This window comes from Thermobia domestica, chromosome 3 (assembly GCF_964235325.1).
Source record: "Thermobia domestica chromosome 3, izTheDome1.hap1.1, whole genome shotgun sequence".
Taxonomy (NCBI): domain Eukaryota; kingdom Metazoa; phylum Arthropoda; class Insecta; order Zygentoma; family Lepismatidae; genus Thermobia; species Thermobia domestica.
This window is the reverse complement of record NC_137456.1, coordinates 334,242,971-334,265,659: the sequence shown is the minus strand read 5'-3', so window position 1 is coordinate 334,265,659 and position 22,689 is coordinate 334,242,971. Positions and strand designations below refer to the sequence as shown.

General features: G+C 38.2%; 1 protein-coding gene across 1 annotated transcript; it reads right to left on the bottom strand.

Annotated features, from left to right (window-relative positions):
• Positions 1 to 381: 381 nt before the first annotated feature.
• LOC145682322 (uncharacterized) lies at positions 382 to 1,422 on the bottom strand. The gene has a single exon (XM_081753898.1). It carries the CDS (start codon positions 1,420 to 1,422, stop codon positions 382 to 384), a length of 1,041 nt encoding a protein of 346 aa, XP_081610024.1.
• Between the last annotated feature and the right edge of the window lie 21,267 nt (positions 1,423 to 22,689).

The window sequence follows — 22,689 nt, the reverse complement described above, 5'->3', positions numbered from 1 at the left end:
ACACATTTGAAAATTACCCTGTTTATCTTTAACATATACTACAGCTGTGGATAGCATAATGCTTGGTGGTCTCCTAAGGTTCTGCGGTACACTGTTTGTAGAACGAATATTCTTATCTTCACATTCCTGCCCGAGTGATGTTGTTGCAGCGAGCGTGTTTTGACCTTGACCTATTTCCCTTTCATCTTGTGGTTCATTCGCTCTAGTGGACGATGGAGAACGCGAGTAGTGCAGTAATGTGTTATGCTTTTTATTGCATATTTTACAATTACCTGATACGCACTCATTTGCCTTATGCGCTCGTTTGAGACAATTTATACACAAAGAAAGACGTTTAACTTCTCTAATTCTATCTCCTATAGATTTTCTCAAGAATGATTGTCATTGAAATAATTTGTGTGAACCTTTACAGCTGGGACATGCATTGTTATCGGAACACGTTACGTGTGCTGTCGTTGAGTAAGAACTCTTTTTGCCTGCTTTATTTGTTTGTTGATATTTGTTACTTGGAACTGAGGGTGTATCTTTAGGTCTACGCTTATTATCAACTGCGTCTAAAACTTGGCAACGCTGTTGTAAAAATTGTGTCAGCTGTGACATGCTCGGTAATTCATTCGTTGATTGTGTTTTCTCCCACTCCTTATATGTTGTATTGTCTAGTTTGGTCGCAATCAAATAAATAAGTAATGCATCCCAGCTTTCTGTCGGTTGACCTAATGATTTTAAAGCCCTCAAATGTTTTACTGTGCTGTCTAAAAGAGATTTAAGCGAAACAGCCGACTCACGTTCCACCATTGGCATTTCAAATAAAGCTTTGACGTGTTTGTTAACAATATACTTTTTGTTTTCAAAACGTTCTTTGAGTAAAGTCCATGCTACGTCATAGTTTTCAGAAGAAATTTCCAAGGCTTGTATTACTTCAAGAGCCTCCCCACGTAGAGAAGAACGTAAATAATGAAACCTTTGGACTGGCTGCAATGTGCTATTGTTATGTATTAATGCCTGAAACGTGTCATAGAACGACAACCACTCATCGTAGCTTCCAGAAAAGGTCGGAAGGTTTATCACCGGCAACCTAACTGATGGATTAGAATTGCTTGATTCATTGTTTTCATTTTTCTTTGCACTGGAGCTGTGTTGATTTATGAACACTTCCGTCTTAGCTGCTAAATCAAAATAAGTACTCTCGAATTGCTCTCTTTCTTGCGTTTCCTGATCAATTTCTGATGAACCCTGTAACATTTCTATTTCGGATTGTATTGCATCAAATTCATCATAGCACTGTTTTATTTTCTCGTAACGTAACACTAACTGCGTAATATTCTGATCTTCTGTAAAACTATCTACAAAAGGTTTAAAACGAGTGAGTTTGGCCTTAATTTGACCTCTCTTGAAAACTAATTCTTTCATTCTGTCCGTCATGCTTCACTCAATTAAATACACTTTTAACACTTACGTTCTAAATGAGGCTTTGCTTTTACAGGCTTATTTTGTATAAGTGATACAAGGATAATATTGTATTGAAATATGCACTCACTACCTACCTTGTTTACTGCGCTGTTGAATCCTGATCCGGCGTGGATGGACCATTTGGTCGATGTAATCCTTGTGTAGGCGCTGGTTTCTTAATAATTCTTCGACGTTGCTTGAGACTTCAATATATTTGTATTTCATAACACACACAATTATATGAATTCAAAAAATACAAACAAAGTTGCTAGATGAACATTATTATATGTAGATTAATGCGATATTAACACAATACACGTAGCTACCGTTGCTTTCTTGGTGTCACGTTTTTACACACACACTCTCACCCCTGCTGGGGAGAAAAAGTATTAGTTTTTATGTTGCTGCCTCTTCATTTACTTACTGGCGATAGTTTTTATTGAGAAGAACGCTCAGTTCTGAACAAAAGGGAGAAAAAGAATATTTTTAAGCAACTGACTTTAAAAGAAAATAGCACCTCCTGCTCCATCCATTTTAAAGGGAGTGACTCCAGCGAGCGGTGGAAAATAGTTGTTTTCATTCTTCCTTCCTTAATGAACACTCGACATAGAATGCCATAAGTTTGATAGTACTATTGTGAATAACTGCGGGGTGGCTAAAACAAAGAATGAAGGGCTGTGTTTCACTGTATTTTAATAAACTTTTTTAAAAATATTGTTTGTTATTTACATGAATTTGAATTAAATTAACATAATATCCTTCGAAAGTAAGAAAATATCAGGAAAATAGAATGAAATTTGTGATAAAAAATGTAGAACGCGAAACTTTCTGGCCTCCACTATAAATCAAGCCTTTACAAACAACAGCTACAAGCACTGTGCGGACTGCTTGGAGAATACCGGGCACCCCGGAAAAATTAAATTATTCCGTGACTAAATAGAACTTTGGTTCTGTTCCTCCTAAATAAATTAATTCGCATACTGACTACAAGTGACAAATTCGACAAGGTTCAAAAATTTAAGGTACCGGTACTTTCTGCGCAAGACTTGTAAGAGTGGTCTCGCATAACGTAGTCGCTAACACTGTCCCACCTTTGGTGCAAGCGGTCCCGGGTTCTACTCCTGATGGGGACACTCGGTCGAAAAAGTGAAAGTCTTTCTGCGGCCAGCCATCCTGATTGGATTTTCCTGTCTTTTCCTTATTCAAACCAGACAAATGCCGGGATGGCACCTAATATATAGGTCTTAGGCCGCTTCCTTCCTTCCCCCTCCCCCGGTTAGCCGATTACGCCATCCTTCACACGTGACGGGCTGACGTAGCCATCCATGCTGAAAGCCCAGAAACCTAATTCCTAATCCTATAATCCTAAGGATTAAATAGAATCTTTGAGAGACGGTAATACGTCGAATCTGATGAATTTTAACGTTCTTTTTTTTTTTTGTCTGTTAGTTTGCAAATGTCTACAGACATCAAAGCTAATGGTTGCTTTTATGCATCTTTTCTGGTGCATAACATCTATGATTATGGTTATTCACATTGCAGTATTTGCTTTCATTCATGACAGTGTTACCACAAATTACGATTCCAAAAATCTACAGGGTGCGGCACGTAAAACCGGCCCATCGTAATATTCTGGTATATTGTGTTTTTGGCAACGATTAATTAATCTACCTTCCTACCAAGAGATGGCGTGTCGAGGTCGGGTCGACTTACGTGACCTGCAGCAGCAGCCGCAGCCAGTGAAACTTGTCGAAACCAGTTGAGAAAAAGGCCTCGTTGTGTTAAGCCGGGTGAGTGTCAGTGTGTGATAATGCCGTATTCGATACCCGAGCGTGTTGCCATTGTTAAAGGGTTCATTCTCACGGGATCTTTTGTGAAAACAAAGAATTTGTTTCGGGAGAAATTTCCAGGACGTTCTGTGCCAGCAAAAAGCACCATTCAGGAATTGATTGAAAAATGGCGGCGTACAGGATCGGTTCAAAATGCTCCCAGGAACAGACGACCATCTGTCTGCACACCTGAATTAAAGATGAAGGTGGAGGAGATAATGACAAGAAGTCCTCGAAAGTCAACCAGGAGATTGAGTCAACAGGTTCATGCGAGTGAGAGAAGTTGCAGACGTGTTTTAAGGGGACTGAAGTTAAAACCGTACCGGATAAGTGTTGTGCAAGAACTGAAGGAGCCTGACCTGCAGAAGAGGGTGCATTTCTGTTCATGGCTGTTGAGCAATGTTGCCAGTGGTTTCTTGGCAACATTGCTCATCATGAGTGACGAGGCGTGGTTCCACCTGTCTGGGTACGTAAATTCCCAAAACAACCGGTATTGGTCGACAGAAAATCCACACGCAATCGACCAGGTACCCTTGCATGATGAGAAGATTGATGTTTGGTGTGCCATTTCCGCCACACGCGTTATTAGGCCCATATTCTTTGAGACGACAGTGAACAGTGACGAGTATATGGGAATCCTGGAGGAGTTTTATACACACTTGACCGAAGAGGAGCGTCAGTTATGTTACTTTCAGCAGGACGGTGCAACATGGCACACATCAGCTGCATCATTGTCCCTTGTGCATGAGATGTTTACACCAGAGAGGACAATCAGCAAAGGCTTGTAACCTCCTCGGTCACCAGACTTGTCCACGTGTGACTTTTACTTATGGGGACTGTTAAAGGGAAGAGTATACGAAACAAATCCATACACAATTGAAGAACTCAAGACCAGGATCCAGGATGTCACCAATAGCATTACAACACAAGAACTGACAAGGGTATATATGAATCTACTCAATCGTGCTCACATGTGTGTTGAAGTGGGCGGAGGACACTTTCAGCACCTGCTGTGAAGGCTGCTATGAAGGTGAGTAGTCATATTCAATACCTTACATTTCATTTATGTGTTGTAGTTAATCATATTCAATACATTTCATTTTATGTGTTCACTTTACGGGCAGGTTTTACGTGCCGCACCCTGTATTTGACAAAAGCAACTATACCAATGAATTGAACGGCATTAAATGAAAATTGTATTGTCTTTGCGGTATTTTTAAATATTACATCTACTTAATTCTAATAATTGTATTTCAAAACGATTTTGCTTATTACAAATGTAATAAAAGTAGTGTTGCCACGAGACGAGACATTTCTCGTGTCTCACCTCGTCTCGTCTCGTAAACGAGACGAGACATGAGACGAGACAGAACCTTTTAGACGAGACACGAGACGAGACAGGCTACTTGTCCCGTCTCGAAAACGAGACGAGACACGGGACGAGACGGGATGTCTCTTGAAATGTCTCGTCTCGTCTCGTGTCTCGAAAATGAAAACGCTGGCGGAAATGGCCAAGATTGAAATTGCCAATAGTCATATAGATTGCAAAAGGAGAAGACATGTTTGTGTGAAAACATGTTGAAAGCCTTCATAGAAAAGTGTCCTCTGTCTATTGAATGAAACAATCGTGATACATGAGCTTCCAGGAATATCATCCTTAATGTCTTGTCCCCAATTCCCCTTGCTGTAAACTGAGGAATTCTCATTTTTTTCATTTCTGGCTGGAATGATGACAAACAAAATCAAAGACAGGGAAGATTTTTACAAGGTCAAGAAACCGAACTACCACGACCATCTATTCAATTTGAAAACTGGATAAGGTCTACACTCATTACAGGCTGTAGTTGAAAGTTCTGGCTGAGGAAGGGAACAGAACACACTACACTTGTCTTTATTCTCTGGTGGCGGTATTCTTTTTGCTATATGAACCGAAAACGGAAATTGAAGTATGTCATCTTGCAACTAAAATTTTGTCTTCTCTCTCTCTTTTTCTCTCTCTCACACATTACACACACACATTCTAATAAAAACACACTTTGACCATTTTACCAATCACTCGCTTATTATACAGCAGTCATGTTGTAAAATTCACCTCTTTGTTTGCAAGGCGGTCGAAGGACAAAAAAAACAAAGATATTATCGATGAACCCTTCAAATTGGTTGCTTTCGGCAAATTTATGATACTAACAATAACACTTTAAGTGAAGAGGTTTTACAGGGGGACCCTCGTTTTGTTACGCGGAAATGTTTGATCTGACCTCTGCGAAATTGCCCTCTGCTTCCATGTTCAGAGGAGGGGAATACTTCCCTTTCCTATCATATTCATTAGGACCTAAATTATCTTCAGAAATGGTTTCTTACAGAGTGTAAAGAACATTTGGTATAATATTCATGGGACTCCGTTGAAAGCAGAAAATATCATGAGAATGATCAAAATTCGAACATTGAAGAACATAATTAACAGAAAAGAAATAGGATACCCATAATTTTAAACCTGCTATAAAATGTATATCCTATATTTTTACTAATTTCTTACTCCCATGAAAGTATCCTGGGGAGGATATTCTCTTCAATTTTTTCAGACTGAAATCCTTTTATCCCGTACGATTTCGCCCCTTGACACAATACGAAAAAACAAATGCTGTTAAAATCCATACACATGACCCTTCCGGGACTCAACCCGGGGCCTTCAAGCCGATGGTCTATCGCCGCAGACCGCTCGGCTTGGTATGTACGTTGTATGATTGCGAATAGATCACGACAATATAAGAAACTTTAGTCCAAAATGGCTACCCAAAAATCAACTACTTTTTTAGACCACTAGCTAATCTGGGTGTACTGTCATGACTTTGTTACACACCCATAGTGTTACCATATAGTGGCACACACCCCGCGGTTATGGGAACAGATTTGTACCATGGAGGTGAAGACTGGCCCCAAGCATTCTTTGGTCCGATGTGTCTTTCAGCTACCATTACTATGGCACTTTAAGTATAGCTTACTGTGCAGTAACATATAACATTTCAATCAAATACTTTCCATTACTCAATAAAATTATTTGGTTACGAGCTTTTTTAAAAAAATAAAATAATTGAAACAAATCCAAACATGCTAAAATGGAAAGTAGTTTTTGGATTGTTATGGGTTAACACTGTGAAACCTAAAGGCTGGAATATATAAAATCAAAGTGTACACACATATCTATCTCTCTAGTTATCTATATATCTTTCCTTCTCTCTCTCTCTCTCATATATATATATATATATATATATATATATATATACAGACACTATAAAGCAAGTGGGCTGCGGTGACACCTTTACATCGAACTTTGCTTGTCGTGTAAACATTATTTAGCATTAGTGTCTTCGTCTTCGACGTACCTATGAGCAATTTACTGTATTCGTGTATTGAAACTGGTGAAACAAATTACAATGTTTCAGAATGTTAAAAAAAAAAGCCAGGGTCGAGAAGCCTCAGACAACTAACAGCAGAGATATATTATCTTGTAAACTATTTTTCCTTGCCTCGTGAGCTTATTTGAATTTATTTTTAAGACCTTTAGGCAACTTTGGCCCACCCCGAATGGATGTTGATGGGAAAATTAGTGGAATGAAGAAAGCGGTAGGATACTAGACAACTTCGAGAAAACACACACATACGAAAAATGAAATGAAATGAAATGAAATCTTTGAGTTTTACGTCCCACGGATATGCCGGTTAGGCTAAAGCAGACGGTGATGATAAATAATGAATGAAATGGTGGAATGAAGAAAGTGGGAGGAAACGGGAGAACCCCGAGAAAACCCACGCACACGGTGTTTGTCCACCACAAAGTTCACTTGACGGGGGCTGGGATCGAACCCTAGACTCCAAGAACCAGAGGTGAACGCTCTACCACTGACCTACCGCGGCCCCACACACATTCGACGTTTGTCCACCACAAAGCTCACGTGGCACTAGCCGAGATCGAACCGACTACCACATACACCAGAGCCAGGCTTCACGGTGTAGATACCATGACATTTCTTGTCTTGTGTGTTCTGGGTAATACTTGTAACTTAGTTGTATCTTGATTAGCATGGTGCAGTCTGCTACATTTTACTTTCGTTCCCATGGTATGCTGCTATATTTTTTACGAGACAAGACGAGACAAAACGAGACGAGACGGGACAGAACCTCTCGAGACGAGACGAGACGAGTACATTTTTTCGAGACGAGACACGAGACAAGACACGCTTTACACGAGACGAGACGAGACAGCCTAAAGTCTCGTCTCGTCTCGTGGCAACACTAAATAAAAGTACGAGATAATTAGAACACGGCCGTATAAGGATTCAAATTGAATTGGAGCTGCTCAAAATGGCAACAGATGGATATATTCTGTTTTTGCGGCTGTGAACTATCTGGTTCCTTAAGCCATAGCCGGAGAGGGAGCTACCATGTAATTAGCCCCCTACTAAATTTACCTTATATTTATGTTACTAATTCTGATCAATCGTTAAAAATTGGTGATCAAACGATTGACAAACGTTGACCAATGATTCACATAAGAAAAAATCGAATCGGAGTTGCAGAAGGACTGGGCCCCATTCTCTAACCATTATTTCTCTGTTAGTAAAGTTCATCAAACGTTGAAAGTTGTTGATCAAACCTGATCGAACACTTGGCATCGAAAAATTACGAATCAGGCGTGAAGGGGGACTAGCATGTAGTTAGTCCCCACCACTAAATATAGCTTATATTTATGTTAGTAAATCTGATCAAACATTAAAATTTGTTGAGCACACCTGATCACACGATGAACATAAAGGGTTTTTCTTTTTTGAAAAGGGTGTGCTAACTCCACGCAGGTGATTGCAATCTTCCAAAATCTCCGAAACTTTTTATATGCAAATATGTAAGAAAGACTGCCAGTGTAAATAGTTGTAAATACATTTAAAAAAATGTATATAACTAGAGAATAGACAGCACCACACTCTTTTCTATGACTTTGTTGTTTGTTCGCTTGTGTGGCTAAAGCCGTGGATTCTTACCGCGGGATGTTAAAAGTTGTCATGCCGTGAGAAAGGCGAAGGAAACAAATTAGCTTCGACTTCTTGTTTACGAACCCTGCATAAGGCTGAAGAGAAGAGAGCACTCAACAAGCAGAAGAATCAAGCAAAGAAGGTGTTTTTAATTTTCTAAACGCATGCGCACTATAATATCCATATGCTTCCAACGTGTCTTTTTGTCTCGTTCATGTGAGTATTCGTTACTAAATCTTGTCAATCTCTCCAATGCAGACGCGAATTGATTCCAGGAATCATATGTCTAACTTTAAATCCGAATCCAAAGAATACTTTGAGTCCTTAGATTCAAAAGATTCTGAAGTGAATCCGAGTCTTTTGAGTTGTTTTCAGTATTCGTTCCTTTGAGTACTCACGAAGAGTCGTTACTTTGTAACGACTCCGCAAGTAACGACCCATCACTACTTGACTGATGCTTATCGTAAATTCATTACCATGGGAGACATCAACTTTCAACACGAAAAACAATGTTTTTTGAATTTCATTACTCTTAATATAACCCGCTACTTCCATATACTTCCTTGGTCAACTCGCCCCTCTAGCAATACCACACCTGATATGTTATATCATATACAATACTCAACTCCCACATTACTATTGATGTTTTCGATTCTTTGGGGAGAGATCATTTTCCAATCAAACTGCCTCTTGCTACCAACACTTCTAAGCACCATACCACATCAAAGTGAAAAGTGTATGTATATCATCAGGCCAACTGGCCAGACTACCAAGCGACCATCATTTCAGTCTTTTGTGATACTTTAGAGCTAACACCACAAGATGACCTCGACACTGCCGCTCATTATCTCACTCAGACCTTACGTACGGCTGCTGACCAGCACATAACCAACTGCATATGTTACCGCGCACAAATCGAAACTTCCTCCATGATACCTCTCTCTCATCAGTGGTGTACTGTTTACCCGCGGACATTAGATCTCTCGACACTTCTGCGCATGACAGAAGTAGTACAGTCCACTACGAAAAATAGGTATGTGTAGGTACAGGCAACAAGTGTTCGTTTTCTCCTCTGGGAGCGACTCTGGGGGCGAGAGAAAGAAGGCTGGAAGTTTAAACATAGTTGCCAAGCTACGTAAATTGGATCCAGATCAGCAGTACATTATAGTCAGGCGATGATGTCACGCAGTGAATAGAGCGCGCGCATTTTAAATGCAGCCTGCTTTGTGTTTCTAGGGGCTTCCATATTCGGTTGATTGCACAAAAGACTCGCGCGAGGACATAATCTATTGTCTTTCTCTACAGTAAACATACATTTGTGCTTGAGCAGTTTACTGTTTTTTCTAGTTCTTTCTCTCACCTGTTTCGTGTTTATGCTTGCGCGTGTGTGTTGTGTGTGTGTACGTGAGTTGTTTTGTGTATATTTTAATAAGATGGAGCCAATACCGTTAACCAGTGCTGGCGTGAAGAAATACTTACATGAGTTTTCTCGGGGTTCTCCCGTTTCCTTTCACTTTCTTCATTCCACCATTTCATTCATTTCTCATCATTAGTCTCCTTTAGCCTAGCCGGCATAAGCGTGGGACGTAAAATTTAAGATTTCGTTTTTTTTATTATTCATAAAATCTTATCAGCTATAGTTTTGATGCCGTTTTGGTAACACTGTTCAAACAAACCACCCTCGCCAATAACCAATGCCTTCCTTCCTCTTCTTCTTTTACACTTCTCTCCTTTCATTAACATAGACTCTCCTTGGCACTCTGCCAACTGGAGGTCTCTGCCGAATGGGCGAACAGTATTTTGTTGGCTACCGGATCTACCGAAAGTAGCCCTAGAATATTACAAATAAAGTTATTATAATATAAACAAAATTATATTGATAATTTTACACTTTAATATCTTCTTTCAATGATACAATTTTCTGAGAAGTGTATGCATTTGAAAACGCGGGGCCTTATACAGAATCGTTTTGACATATGATTAGAGTCATACTAAAGGCGTGATTACTGCAGGAAACATAATTTAGCCTAACTCTTTATTATGACACTAATCACGCGTCGGAACGGGTCTGCATAAGGGTCGCGGAGTTTGTATGCACGCAGTCTGTCTTGTTAACTTAAGAGGTCTTTGATATGACAACACAGCAGGTAAGCACTCTCTGCACTGTATTAGTGATGGGCCGAATCGAATACAGCGAATTCGATTCATTCGATTCTCCCAAGAATTCGGATACCTCGAGTACTACGAAAAATAATTCGAATTCTTTTTTTATTCGCTTTTGTTACTTTGTGCTGTACTAATTCTTTCACAATTTATTTTCGGAAGAAAAAGTGTTGTTTAATATTCCGTACCACGCTAAATCCCATAATGAGAATATCACAATTAACAAAGAATTACACGGTTATCTCATTTCCTTGCCTCCAGCCCGAAAAAGCAACAGACTTCCGCTGCTAAAGTTGACTGTAATGTAAGAAAGCTGCAAAGCAGACAGAGAAGACTCGGATACTTTAGTGTTCGAATTCATCTGCAGTGTTACCAATTCAGTCATATTTTAGGTTATCTATATTACCCCACCAGTGACGACACCAGAGGGGGGCAAGGGGGGCGAGCGCCCCCCTGGTAGCTACTCCTGCCCCCCTGACTGCCATCCAGACTGCCCCCAAGACTCCTACAATCATATAACATTCTACATATAGTATTTTATATCAGTATCATAACCAATCTCATTGTCAAATTGTAGTCTACTTTCCATGCATTTACTATGTGGCAGATTAGTCCTCAAGGTTTCTTCTTTGAGCGTCTAAGTATGCACGCATATTTCTGTTTTCTAATTTAGCGCCTTTTCCGGTAAATTTTAGTTACAGTTCTTTCTTATGAATTTTAATTATTGTGCCTAGCGAGCAATAGTAGATTTGGTCGACTCGTTTTCTTCTCATTGGATCAACTTCGATTAGAAAGAAAAGAAAGGTAAAACCAATTACATAACTTGTTTGTATTTATCCAGTTTTGAAGTTTTCAGTTTCATATTTTGTTTTATTTAAAGGTTTTATATATCTACTTCCTGAAACATTATTCTCGGCTTTCAATATTCGGAGGATGGGCTTATAACAGCTTAATTCGCGACTACCATGGCTTAATTTTTTGAAGGGAAAAAAGTTGTGTTTTCCCTTCCTGCAAATGATAATAATAATAAATGTATGGAATTAAATCGATTATTTATTTAGCTCCCAATAAAACGTATTGTCAGAGTGTTGATCTTTAGTTAGTAATTGGTATGCACTAGTGCTTCCTTACTTATTGTGTTTCAAAGTATTGACATGACGTCTATCATATTGACTAGAAATGTACGTGGAGCTGCTGAAAAATTCGTAGCCCAACCCAGGAGTGCACGTGGAATGGTGAAGTTTTACTTCTTCTACACTTCCCCCGAGAGTCAATATACTACGTTGTACAGTGTTCCAGTTTTGCAGAAGTTAAAAAAAATATGGAGACCTCCTCGCACCACTGTTCGTAACACTACCCTTATCAGATCTAAAGTTCAATCAGATCTAAGTTTGGGAAATAAATACAGGCAATAGTTAAACGGATCTAAATCTGGGGAATAAGGATGATGATCTAGACATTGAAATCCTAGATTATGCAATGCTAATTGTGTTCGCAGGGGTTCGATGGACAGGTGTATTCTCTTAAAGGAACACAATTCCTTTCTTTTCATTTTCCGCGGTGTTGAACTTTGAATTTTTCTTTCAGTTTTGTGAGTAATGTAGAGATTCTGAATTAACTATCTGACCGTTGCAGATGTAGTCTATGAATACGACTCCATACTTATCCCAAAATAATGTTGCAAACAGTTTTTCAACCTACTTCTGTGTCTTGAAGTTCTTGGGGCGAGGGAGAGATGAGTGCTACTACTCCATTGACTGTTGTTTCGTTTCAGGATCATGGTGTTTCAACCATATTTCGTTCATGGTTACTATTCGTGAGCGAAATGATCGGCATTACATTCAAATTGGAAGAAGACTTCTCTTAATGCCGTCACTCTTTTATTCTCCTGACAGATTTTTTGGGAACCCATTGTGTCAAGAACTTGCGCATACCCAAACCATTCTGAATTATACTACCGACGCGTTCCAAAGAAATGCCCACAATCTCTGACACAAGTTTTATTGAGATGGTAAAAACTGGGAAAGGGGGTTGCAGCCAGACTTCAGACTATAATAAGTATATCGTGAGTAGACTATACACTTTAAAAAGTGTATAAATAATAGCTTAATTTTTTTTCGTCAGTCAAAAACTGGGGTGGTGTAGGAACCCCGGCCCCAGGTAATATCTACCACTGGCTGAAATGCTGCAATTTTCAAGAATAATGTCACAAATTGCATCCATGATTTCGGGAACAGTCACTGGATGTAAAGCATAATTTGTTGAGAAACCGCCACGTTTGAACTAAGCCATCATTTCTACACCACTGTATATAATGGTGGAGAGTGTCGTAGTGTTTCACTGATTTTCTCATTAATTTACTTTGGTGACTATCCTTGGTGGAAAAAAAATGTTATAATAGTTGTGATCTGGATATTCGTGAAATTTGCTGTTTGGGCACACATAATCACTTCAGAGGCCTGAGAAAGCAATAAGAATTTCATTATTAACATGAAAATTTGTTGAAAACATGCTTTTCAAAACTACAGTTTCATCATTCTACCTAGTACCTAAACTCCTTCCGGGTTGGAGTACGAGATTTTCTGCAGCCCCTTGTAAATTATATATGTATATATACGTCACATATAGTACTAGACGATTTTGTTACTTGTAGCAAACGCGAAATACACAGTGTAAAGTAAGTCACACATAATAAATGTCATTTTTGGTGTGGAAAATAGCCGCCCCCCGAAAATGTATCTGCCCCTCCTTTGCCCCTTTAGGAACTTACAGCTGGCGTCGTCACTGTACCCCACATCTTAATTCAGCTACAAGAAATGATGACTTTTATTCTTTTACAGGGTTCTTAGACCTCATTAGTTTAAAATACAAAAACGAAAGAAAACAAAAACACAGAAAACAAAAACAAAAACGAAAGAAAAATACAAAAACGATCGCTAACATACAATAACAAATAATTTTTGACTTTCGCTTTAGTCGTTTCTTTCTTTCTTTCCTTTTCGTGCAGCTATCGTTGGCAACATTGTTCCTGTTGCGCCTGCGCAAGAGTGTGAATTCGGGTGAAGAATTCGCTTCTTGAATCGAATTCACCGAATACACTAGTCCAGGCCGAACCTTGGTCCAGGCCGTACTCCATGCAGAAGAATGCGATAAACAAAATGTTACACACATATACATTGCTCCTTGCCTTTCCACTTGTACAGGAATTTTACCGACACTTACGCTGTTTGTATTATTACATTACATATTCATTACATATTTAGCCAGCGCCGAAACTTAGATTTTTTCTGGGGAGCTAGCAGTGATACGCTATTTGGTTCCCCTAGAAATGTTTCCCTAATTCTTGGGACCCCTCTTTCTATCTTTCTCTTACTCTCCCCATAAGACCGTTCCCATAATCTCTTTTTAAGCGATGTTCAAAATATTTGTGAGTTGGAAAACAATGCTGTGGAGGATAAGGAAACAGAGATGTTATTGGGGAAACCCCCCAGTTCCAATATTGGGGGAACGTCCCCCATTTCCCCGGGATTTGAGCCCGTATCTACAGCTGAGACAATTTTCCAGCATGAGGTATATCCTCCATTGCCACTTATTGCAATTTGTGTCCAAGTAGCCGTAGCAGAATTAATACAGATTGATGCGACCTAAATGCGCCAGGACACGAAGTTCAGTTTGAAATATTAACGAATACGATTCTTTTCTAAAATGAAACAAGCAAGATGCATTAATTTCATCTCACTGTCCCTTGTGCCAGTTGGGTACAAATCACATTTCTCTCCCCACCCCACAAAAAACTTTTCAAATCGTATTATTGGGGGACAGCTGCACAGTTCCAAGGTGGGGGGGGCATGTACCACACGCCGAAGGACATCACCCAGGATTTGCACCAGTGTGATTATCTCACAAGAGGTTCGGACTGCTGCCTTTCTCATCCCTATTCCCGAAAGAGTAATCGCCGAAGGACATAATTTATCAGACTTGAAGGGCTGAGGCCGAGGTTATGAGCTTTAGTAAGGAAATAATTTTTTTTAAAAAATGCCGAGAATATGATAACAAAGATCTTATTTTTGCTATTTTTATAACAATGTAACTAAATGGAACTTAATACAGTATATAGAGTAGTTTTAAATTGGCATATATGATTTCAAATCGTGAAGGGCTAAATGGCCTTAGATGCCGAAAGCCCAGAAATCTAAATCCTAATGCTAATCTTTCGCAGTGATTGATCTCCCTTTTTATTGAGAAATTAAAGAACTGTTCTTGGCTTATACTTTATCTTTTGTAATTTATCTATCGTTGGTAATACTCCCGTTGCGCCAGCGTAAGACTGCGAATTCGGGTAAAGAATTCGCTTCTTGAATCGAATACACCGAATACAATAAGCGCGGTGCCTAGCAGAAGTAGGAACTTGGTTCATTCATGGTGTTTCCATCCGCCTTAACCTACTTGTCAACGTCTCCTTCTGTTTGCAAAATTATCCCTTACTGTCAAGGCAGCAAGGTTCACTCTCGTGCAGCACAAGAAACAATAGTTAAACGATCCAACCAATCCACGTCGCGCGTGAAAGAACCCTCTTCCTGAAATACTCTTCGTCTATCCCCATCTCTTTCCGTGAATTCGAATTCATCGAGTTCTTCTGAGACCAGTTGCCCGAATCCGAATTCTCAGTGTGAGATGAGAGCTTGTAGTGGAAAGGTGGTTTCAACCTCATCTTGTCTTTAATAAATTCAATAAATATTGTTACATCTACTTTCTAACTATTTAGCCAGTCAGCTGTGAAAACTGATAAAGAATCGTGAAGCAATAATAAACAACTGCGTGTATGTGTACAGAAGCTACCATGAAAACGTTCCAATACAAATAATTTATTGCTATTTCTTCAATCATTTCCCCAAAATCCATTAAGATGATTATGAATGTGCAATATTAATTGGTGACACACACACACACACACACACACACACACACACACACACACATATATATATATATATATATATATATATATATATATATATATATATATATATATATATATGAGTATTCGTAGTATTCGAATTCGAATTCGATTCGTTTCTACAGTATTCGAATACGTATTCGATTTGCTAAACAATTCGATTCGGCCCATCACTACACTGTATATAGCTACTACAGAAAAAATCGTATCAGCGCATTCCCCTGCGCCCACCATCCCCCAACAGCATACGAATGGGCTGAATGCTGACACTAGGAACCTCTAAAGAAATCGGTTTATTGGACTTGAGCGAAGAGTAAAGGGGACTTATACGAGTAATGACGGTGCATTTTCGCTGTATGTGGGAATTGTCTCCGACATCTTGATCTCGTTCCGTAGTGGATTGCGTCAACACAACGAAAATTAGTTAGCAAAGCTGTTATAATTATTTGTTTATTTGCATTTCGTTGCGAACGTTCTTTCAGACTCAGTCTCCTTCGTTGGCTAATAGCCTATTCCAGCGTTCTTTATTATTGAGACAACTTCCATTTACTCTGGTGAGTACGGTTACCAGCTATCCAAAACAAAATAAATGGATATTTCATGCAACAAATGAAGGTAGAAATATACGATCATTTTTCCGTAGTACTAATAACATATGCCTTGCTAGTAAAGAGAAAATTATATTTATCTACTTGATAAAAGGAAAGTGTGTAGTAAGGTTTTTCTTATTTTGAAGACTGTATAACAACGGGGAAACTAAACTAAAATATAATAATAATAATAATAATAATAATAATAATAATAATAATAATAATAATAATAATAATAATAATGTCACATTTTCTTTTAAACACTGTGAGGCTTAGCAGTTTTTCTCTCAGCATCTTCGTAAATGTCAGAAAAGTTAACAAAACATTTGTAAGTAAAACAACAAAAAATACTTTCAAAAGTAGAGATGCAAAAAAGCCGGCTTTTTTGAATCGATGTTTTTTTTTCACATAAAAAGCCGGCTTTTTGGGAAAAAAACGAGAATTTTGGAAATTTGGGCTTTTTTCATTTTCATGATTTTTCTATCTAAATAGCTTTCTTATAGTATATTCTAGAGTTAGATAAGAATTCCATGACCTAAATGCCATATTTCGCTCTAAAATTCACCAGCAAGATGGATGGAGCACATGTTTTACGAATTAAAGCTAACGTGAAGAATGTAGTATTTGAGGGCAATTTTAGAGGCTATTTAACTTTATTTTAACTTTTGAGTTATCGATTTTTTTTTTCTCGGGATCATTTCAGTTTGTCATCCGTGTTTCATTTCTAAGAGCTTAGTACTCTAGCTTCTAGCGCAAAAGTTAAACTTACGTTTTTCTATATATCCGTCAAAGCGTACGTTTTTCAATATATCCGTCAAATCGTACTTCCACGTTTCTGTTATACTGTAGCTGTGCAACGATTTAGCAATAATTTTCCGGATACAACCTTGAATACTAATTTATACAAATAATCAGTAGCGGATTTGGAAAAGTACTCTCGGGGGGATTTCTCTGATTGTTTCGTTTTCTAAAATCTCCTAATTTTATTTGGGAGCAGCTTGAAGTTTAAGAGTACAGGCATAACTAATATTTCGTTTCGTTTATATATTTAGCGATAATCTTCCGGACACAACCTCATTGAAGATCATTTTATACTGAGAATCAGAGGCGGATTTAGAAAAGTATTTTGGGAGTCTTTTTTCTTACTAACGTTTAGTTTTTCTAAACATTCGTAATTTTTAGACACCAAAGACGCAAAATAACACCAAGGTGAAGCAAACTTATTTCTGTCAATATGTAATATATAAATACATAAAGTAAAATATCCAAACCCAAAAAAGCCTGGTTTGAACCAAAAAAACCTAGTTTCAACTTCCCCCAGAAAACGGGGTTTTGCCATTTTCAAAAACAACCACGGTTTTTGCCAACCCAACTTACTTCTGTAAAAGGAGGTTAAAAAAATCTTATTATATACATTGGTTAATCGTATGGAATTCATAATGTAAATATGTTGAGAAGTAAAACTGTTTGAAATATCTTTTCGAAATTCATGGTTTATTTTCGAGGTTTTATATTATTATCTACGTCAACCACTAATTAAATGTTTTTTTGTGTTATAGAGAGGCGAAACAAAATCTCGTTTACCAATTTAAAGCAGAATTTTGAAAAAAAGCCCAGAAATCCCCAAGCAAAAAAGCGAAGCAGAAAAAACCGAGTTTTTTTTTCAAAAAAGGCCGGTTTTTTTCTGAGCCCTTGCATCTCTATTCAAAAGTAGTAACAACCAGATGAAATTTTAGATCTAGACTTGTAAATCCAATGATACATTTGGACACGGAACCACGTCCATCAAAGGTACATGCCCTAATGACTAGATCAATAGGAAGGGCATAGGCATAACTAGAGTAGAACTAGACTCCCTAGCAATTACTAATTACTCCAAAGAGGGTAAGCTCATAATATAATAATAATAATAATAATAATAATAATAATAATAATAATAATAATAATGTACAGGTGTTATAAAGGTTAGTGTTAGCCCAAGCCATCAAACCAGTATACGCCACTGCCTGTCATAACTTCGCATCACTGGTAACTAAATAATTTCATACAAACGCTTTCTATGGACCAGAACTTGTAATAAGCTCAACGAAACATCTCATCCTACCAAATATTGGCGACAGTTCAATAAACTCGTCCGCAAATTTCAAAGGGCACCATACCCACTAGTTGTAAACCAGCAAGCACTATCTTCTAATCAGAACAAGGCCAATACTTTTGCTGAACACGTCCAAAATATCTTGACTCCCCTACCTGACTGGCATACGACACTACGTTTGCATACAGTAGTCGATCGGTCATCTGATTCTATTTTAGCACATTTACAACAAAATAGTAGTCATGCTCGGAAATTAAACAATCCACTCACAGTACGCATCCATCCGGCAGAATCCAGGCTTCCCTTCTTAAGAAACGAAATACAGCACCAGGCTTTGACGGGTTTAACTTTATTCTCATTAAAAACGCTCCTCGTGTTCTATTCACCATCCTAAGTTATTGATACATTTATACTTCTCACTGTTTCTTCTCCATCACTTGGAATTATTCAAAAGTATTACTTTTCCTAAGCCCAATAAACCACCCTCAGACGTTACCTCCTATCGGCCTATAGAACTGACGACCACATTCAGCAAAATCATTGAACGTATAATAGTGCGTCGTCCCCATGAACACTTGCGGACTAACGCTTTTCTTCCACTGCACCAAGCTGTGTTTCGTCCCAATTTGAGCATTCTAGACCCTCTGTTACGTCTCAGCATCTCTATATATAATCAATTCAACCGAGGGCATCCATCGTGTCTGGTTACATTCGATCTTGAAAAGGCATTCGATAAAGTTTGACACCAGGGTCTTACATACAACTTATACTCTTTCCAACTTCCTTTCTCTTACACACTAACTATACATTCCTTTCTCACAACCCGACTTGCTTACATATCGATCAATGGTTCTCTATCATTTCCAATTTTCCTGAATTCTGGTGTTCCTAAAGGATTTTCTCCCTCTCCCCTTCTATATTTTCTATATGTCTCCGACTTACCAACCACTCCTGGCATGCAAAGTTTCCAATTTGCTGACGATACTGCATTTCTCGCTGTCGGTCGGACAATTACTTTTATCCATATTCAACTGGCAACTGACAATTTTGTTTACTGGTGTAACGTTTTTCGTCTGACAATCAATGCTACTAAAACAAACGACGTCTTCTTATCATCTGGACGTTGATCTCGGGTACACCGAAATACTCTCTTATTATGGCTTCAGGTTCATAACTCACCAGTCACGATCGATAGCACTCATAAGTATCCTGGCACTGTTTGATTTCATGCTTACATGGACACCGTACCTTCTCACTGTCATCGAAAAAGCCAAAACCAGACTTAACGTACTCAAATGACTAGTTGGTACCACACAGCGTCTACATTCACTCCTCCTCCTCCTAAACACTTACAAAATGTGCATGCCCCTGGTCTTCACGTACGGCCACACACCTTGGTTGCCGGCTCCTCCTAAGTACTATCAAAAGTTAGAAATACTCGAACGCCATGCATTTCGTTTAGCCTTGCGTATCCAGCTCCCCCACCCGACCCGTCTTTTCTATGATCGTATTTATTTTCCACTGTTCTTATCACATTTTGAGGCTCAAACTACATTAAGAAACGGATTGAAACCGATTATTCAGAACATTCTTCGCTATGTGCAAGACTGATACTCCTGGTGTATATTATCCGACAGCTTTACAACATATGATGACCCTGTATCATTTGAACATCGGCCGCGAGAACGTCGACCCAGAAGTTTTTGATATTTATCATCCTGACACAGTTTCACCACTCACCTATCCATCTCCTGCACAATAAATCACCCACTAATAGGGCTGCCTTTGTCTTCATTAGTTCCTGCGTCGCCCCAGAAACAGAAGCGAACAGCATTCGTCTTACTAATCTCACGCATGTGTTGTGGCTTCATAGCACTTCACTTCATGACATATTTCACTCTCCCTGAATTGCCTGCCGTGTATTCAAGTAATTGAACCCTATGTTTTATATCACACATATGTTGTGGCGTCATAAAACTTCACTTCATATATATCACGATCCCTGAATTGACTGCCGTGTATTCCAGTAATTGAACCCTAAGTTTTATATCACACATATGTTGTGGCGTCATAAAACTTCACTTCATGATATATATCACGATCCCTGAATTGACTGCCGTGTATTCCAGTAATTGAACCCTAAGTTTTATATCACACATATGTTGTGGCGTCATAAAACTTCACTTCATGATATATATCACGATCCCTGAATTAACTGCCGTGTATTTCCGTAATTGAACCCTAAGTTTTATATCACACATATGTTGTGGCGTCATAAAACTTCACTTCATGATATATATCACGATCCCTGAATTGACTGCCGTGTATTCCAGTAATTGAACCCTAAGTTTTATATCACACATATGTTGTGGTGTCATAAAACTTCAGTTCATGATATATATCACGATCCCTGAATTGACTGCCGTGTATTCCAGTAATTGAACCCTAAGTTTTAATTGACGCATGTGTTGTGGCGTCATTGCACTTCACTTCATGATATATACCACTCTCCCTGAATTGACTACCGTCTTTCCCGTAATTGAACCCTACGTTTTATAGCTCCAGATGCACCTGAATCATCGCAGTGTGTTTTGGCATTCTCTCTTCATTTCAGGCACGCAGTTCTAGCACGACTACGACTTCTATGACAGCTAGAAGATCTTCACTAGCATCCGTCACACATGAAAATAGCCCTCACTTAATTGATGCTCCTCCCTCTGATTAAACTAAATAAAATAATAAATAAAGATGACTAAACAACACCTAGGCACTCTCATGATACAATTGATACTCCTACAACATTCTACCTCCTCCCGAAGAGAGAGCACATCCCTTTAAATAGATAAACGTAAGGAAACTATGTACAATATAAATACATGTCACTCAATTTTTCCACTTGTATTCTTTTTTTTGGGGGGGGAGAAGTGTTGGGCGTAGTCACTTCTGTGATTCCCAACCCTTGTTAAAGACCATTTAATCAACGATTTTAAATTGTAGAAAACATACAAGTTTTTCAAATGGGATGTCGAGATTGGAAACATCAGTGATATATCACGTATATAATGAAAGGGTATCATGAGAAGTGAACAAGCGCGAAAAGAGTAATGCGAAACTTTAAACTGGGCTTTTTCTTTTCTAATCAGGAAGCTACAGGCTACTGAAGAAATAGTTTGTGGTGTGTCTACTACTCAAAAATCAGCTGCAAAGAAATAAAAATTGTTCTCTGATATTTCAAGAGAGAGCTTTTTGTTTAATTATTTATTTATAAAGATGAATACTACAGGTAAAGATACCCATATACAGTATTTACAAACAACAGATAAACACATCAGTAGAATAAACCGACAAGTGATAATTTTAATGAGTATTTAATCATACATTCTGGCATTTAAAAAATTTACTATTTTTTAAAAAAAATAGTGAAAGACATTTATGAATATTTGGATCAACAACAAAAAGTATGTTGTAGATGTCATACTTCCTTCAAATAGGTGGGCCTTCCATTATATTGTTTTTAATGTTCAACAGGAAAATAAGCCAGCTTTTGGACATTATCCTTTGTAACGTTGCATGCATACACATACAACCGTGGTCCCGTGATTAACTTGTCTACAGGTAAAAGCCAAACCTTACCTAACCACTAGACACAATTCCTCTACCCGCATACAAATCAACCACAAGCACACTTGGATGGTAAGTAGATCCCCCGATTCTTGTTCTGGCAGCTGAGTAAACTCACTGAAATTATACCCTCTTTTTCCTGGTAGCGATCAAGCTTAATTTTTAGTACTTCAGAAAATACAGATAAAACTCTTATTTCAACTGTAACAATTTATTATAAACCAAATCTATATTCAACAATAACAGTAAATGCTCAAACACGAAGTAAATCGATTCAATTTTCCAACTTTTCAAAACACATAAACAAGAAATTACTCGAAAAGTTAACATTAATTCTTCTCTGAAATTCTTTTAGTAATTAATAAATTTCCAAATAAGTAAAGTATTAAATTTCCCATAAAAAGTATTTTTTTCTTCCAAAATTTACAATCTTTCCTTCCGGTAGGTTAGGAATTACTAGTAATACGTCTACTCTATCATTTACCCGTATGCTCATTCGTGTGTGAATCCAAAATTTAATAAGGCGCTCAAAAAACAATAAAGCTCTACCATACAATTAATTTATTGGGATCCGAACCAAGATTCAGATGGGAACCAAGGAAATTGGGAAGCTCACGCACTACGATGGAAATAATGAGAGGGCGAATAAATTTCAAATTTCCTTCCACAACCAAAAGAGGTTACACAATTCGACCTCCCTTCATTCCCCAACACAGTACTAGATTCTTACCCAATTCTTCCAATAGGTTGAAATTGCACTCTACTTACCAAGAACGAGTATGGAAAACACACATATAAATATTCATTAAATTATTCAATTAACATAATATTATACAACCACTGAATTCTTATATCTTCATACTAATAAGCTAGTAATTCCCAAAAACGTCTCCATATGGAATTTACAGGTTATCCTACCAAACGTAATTTCTCATTTTTTCCATATTACTCTATCCAC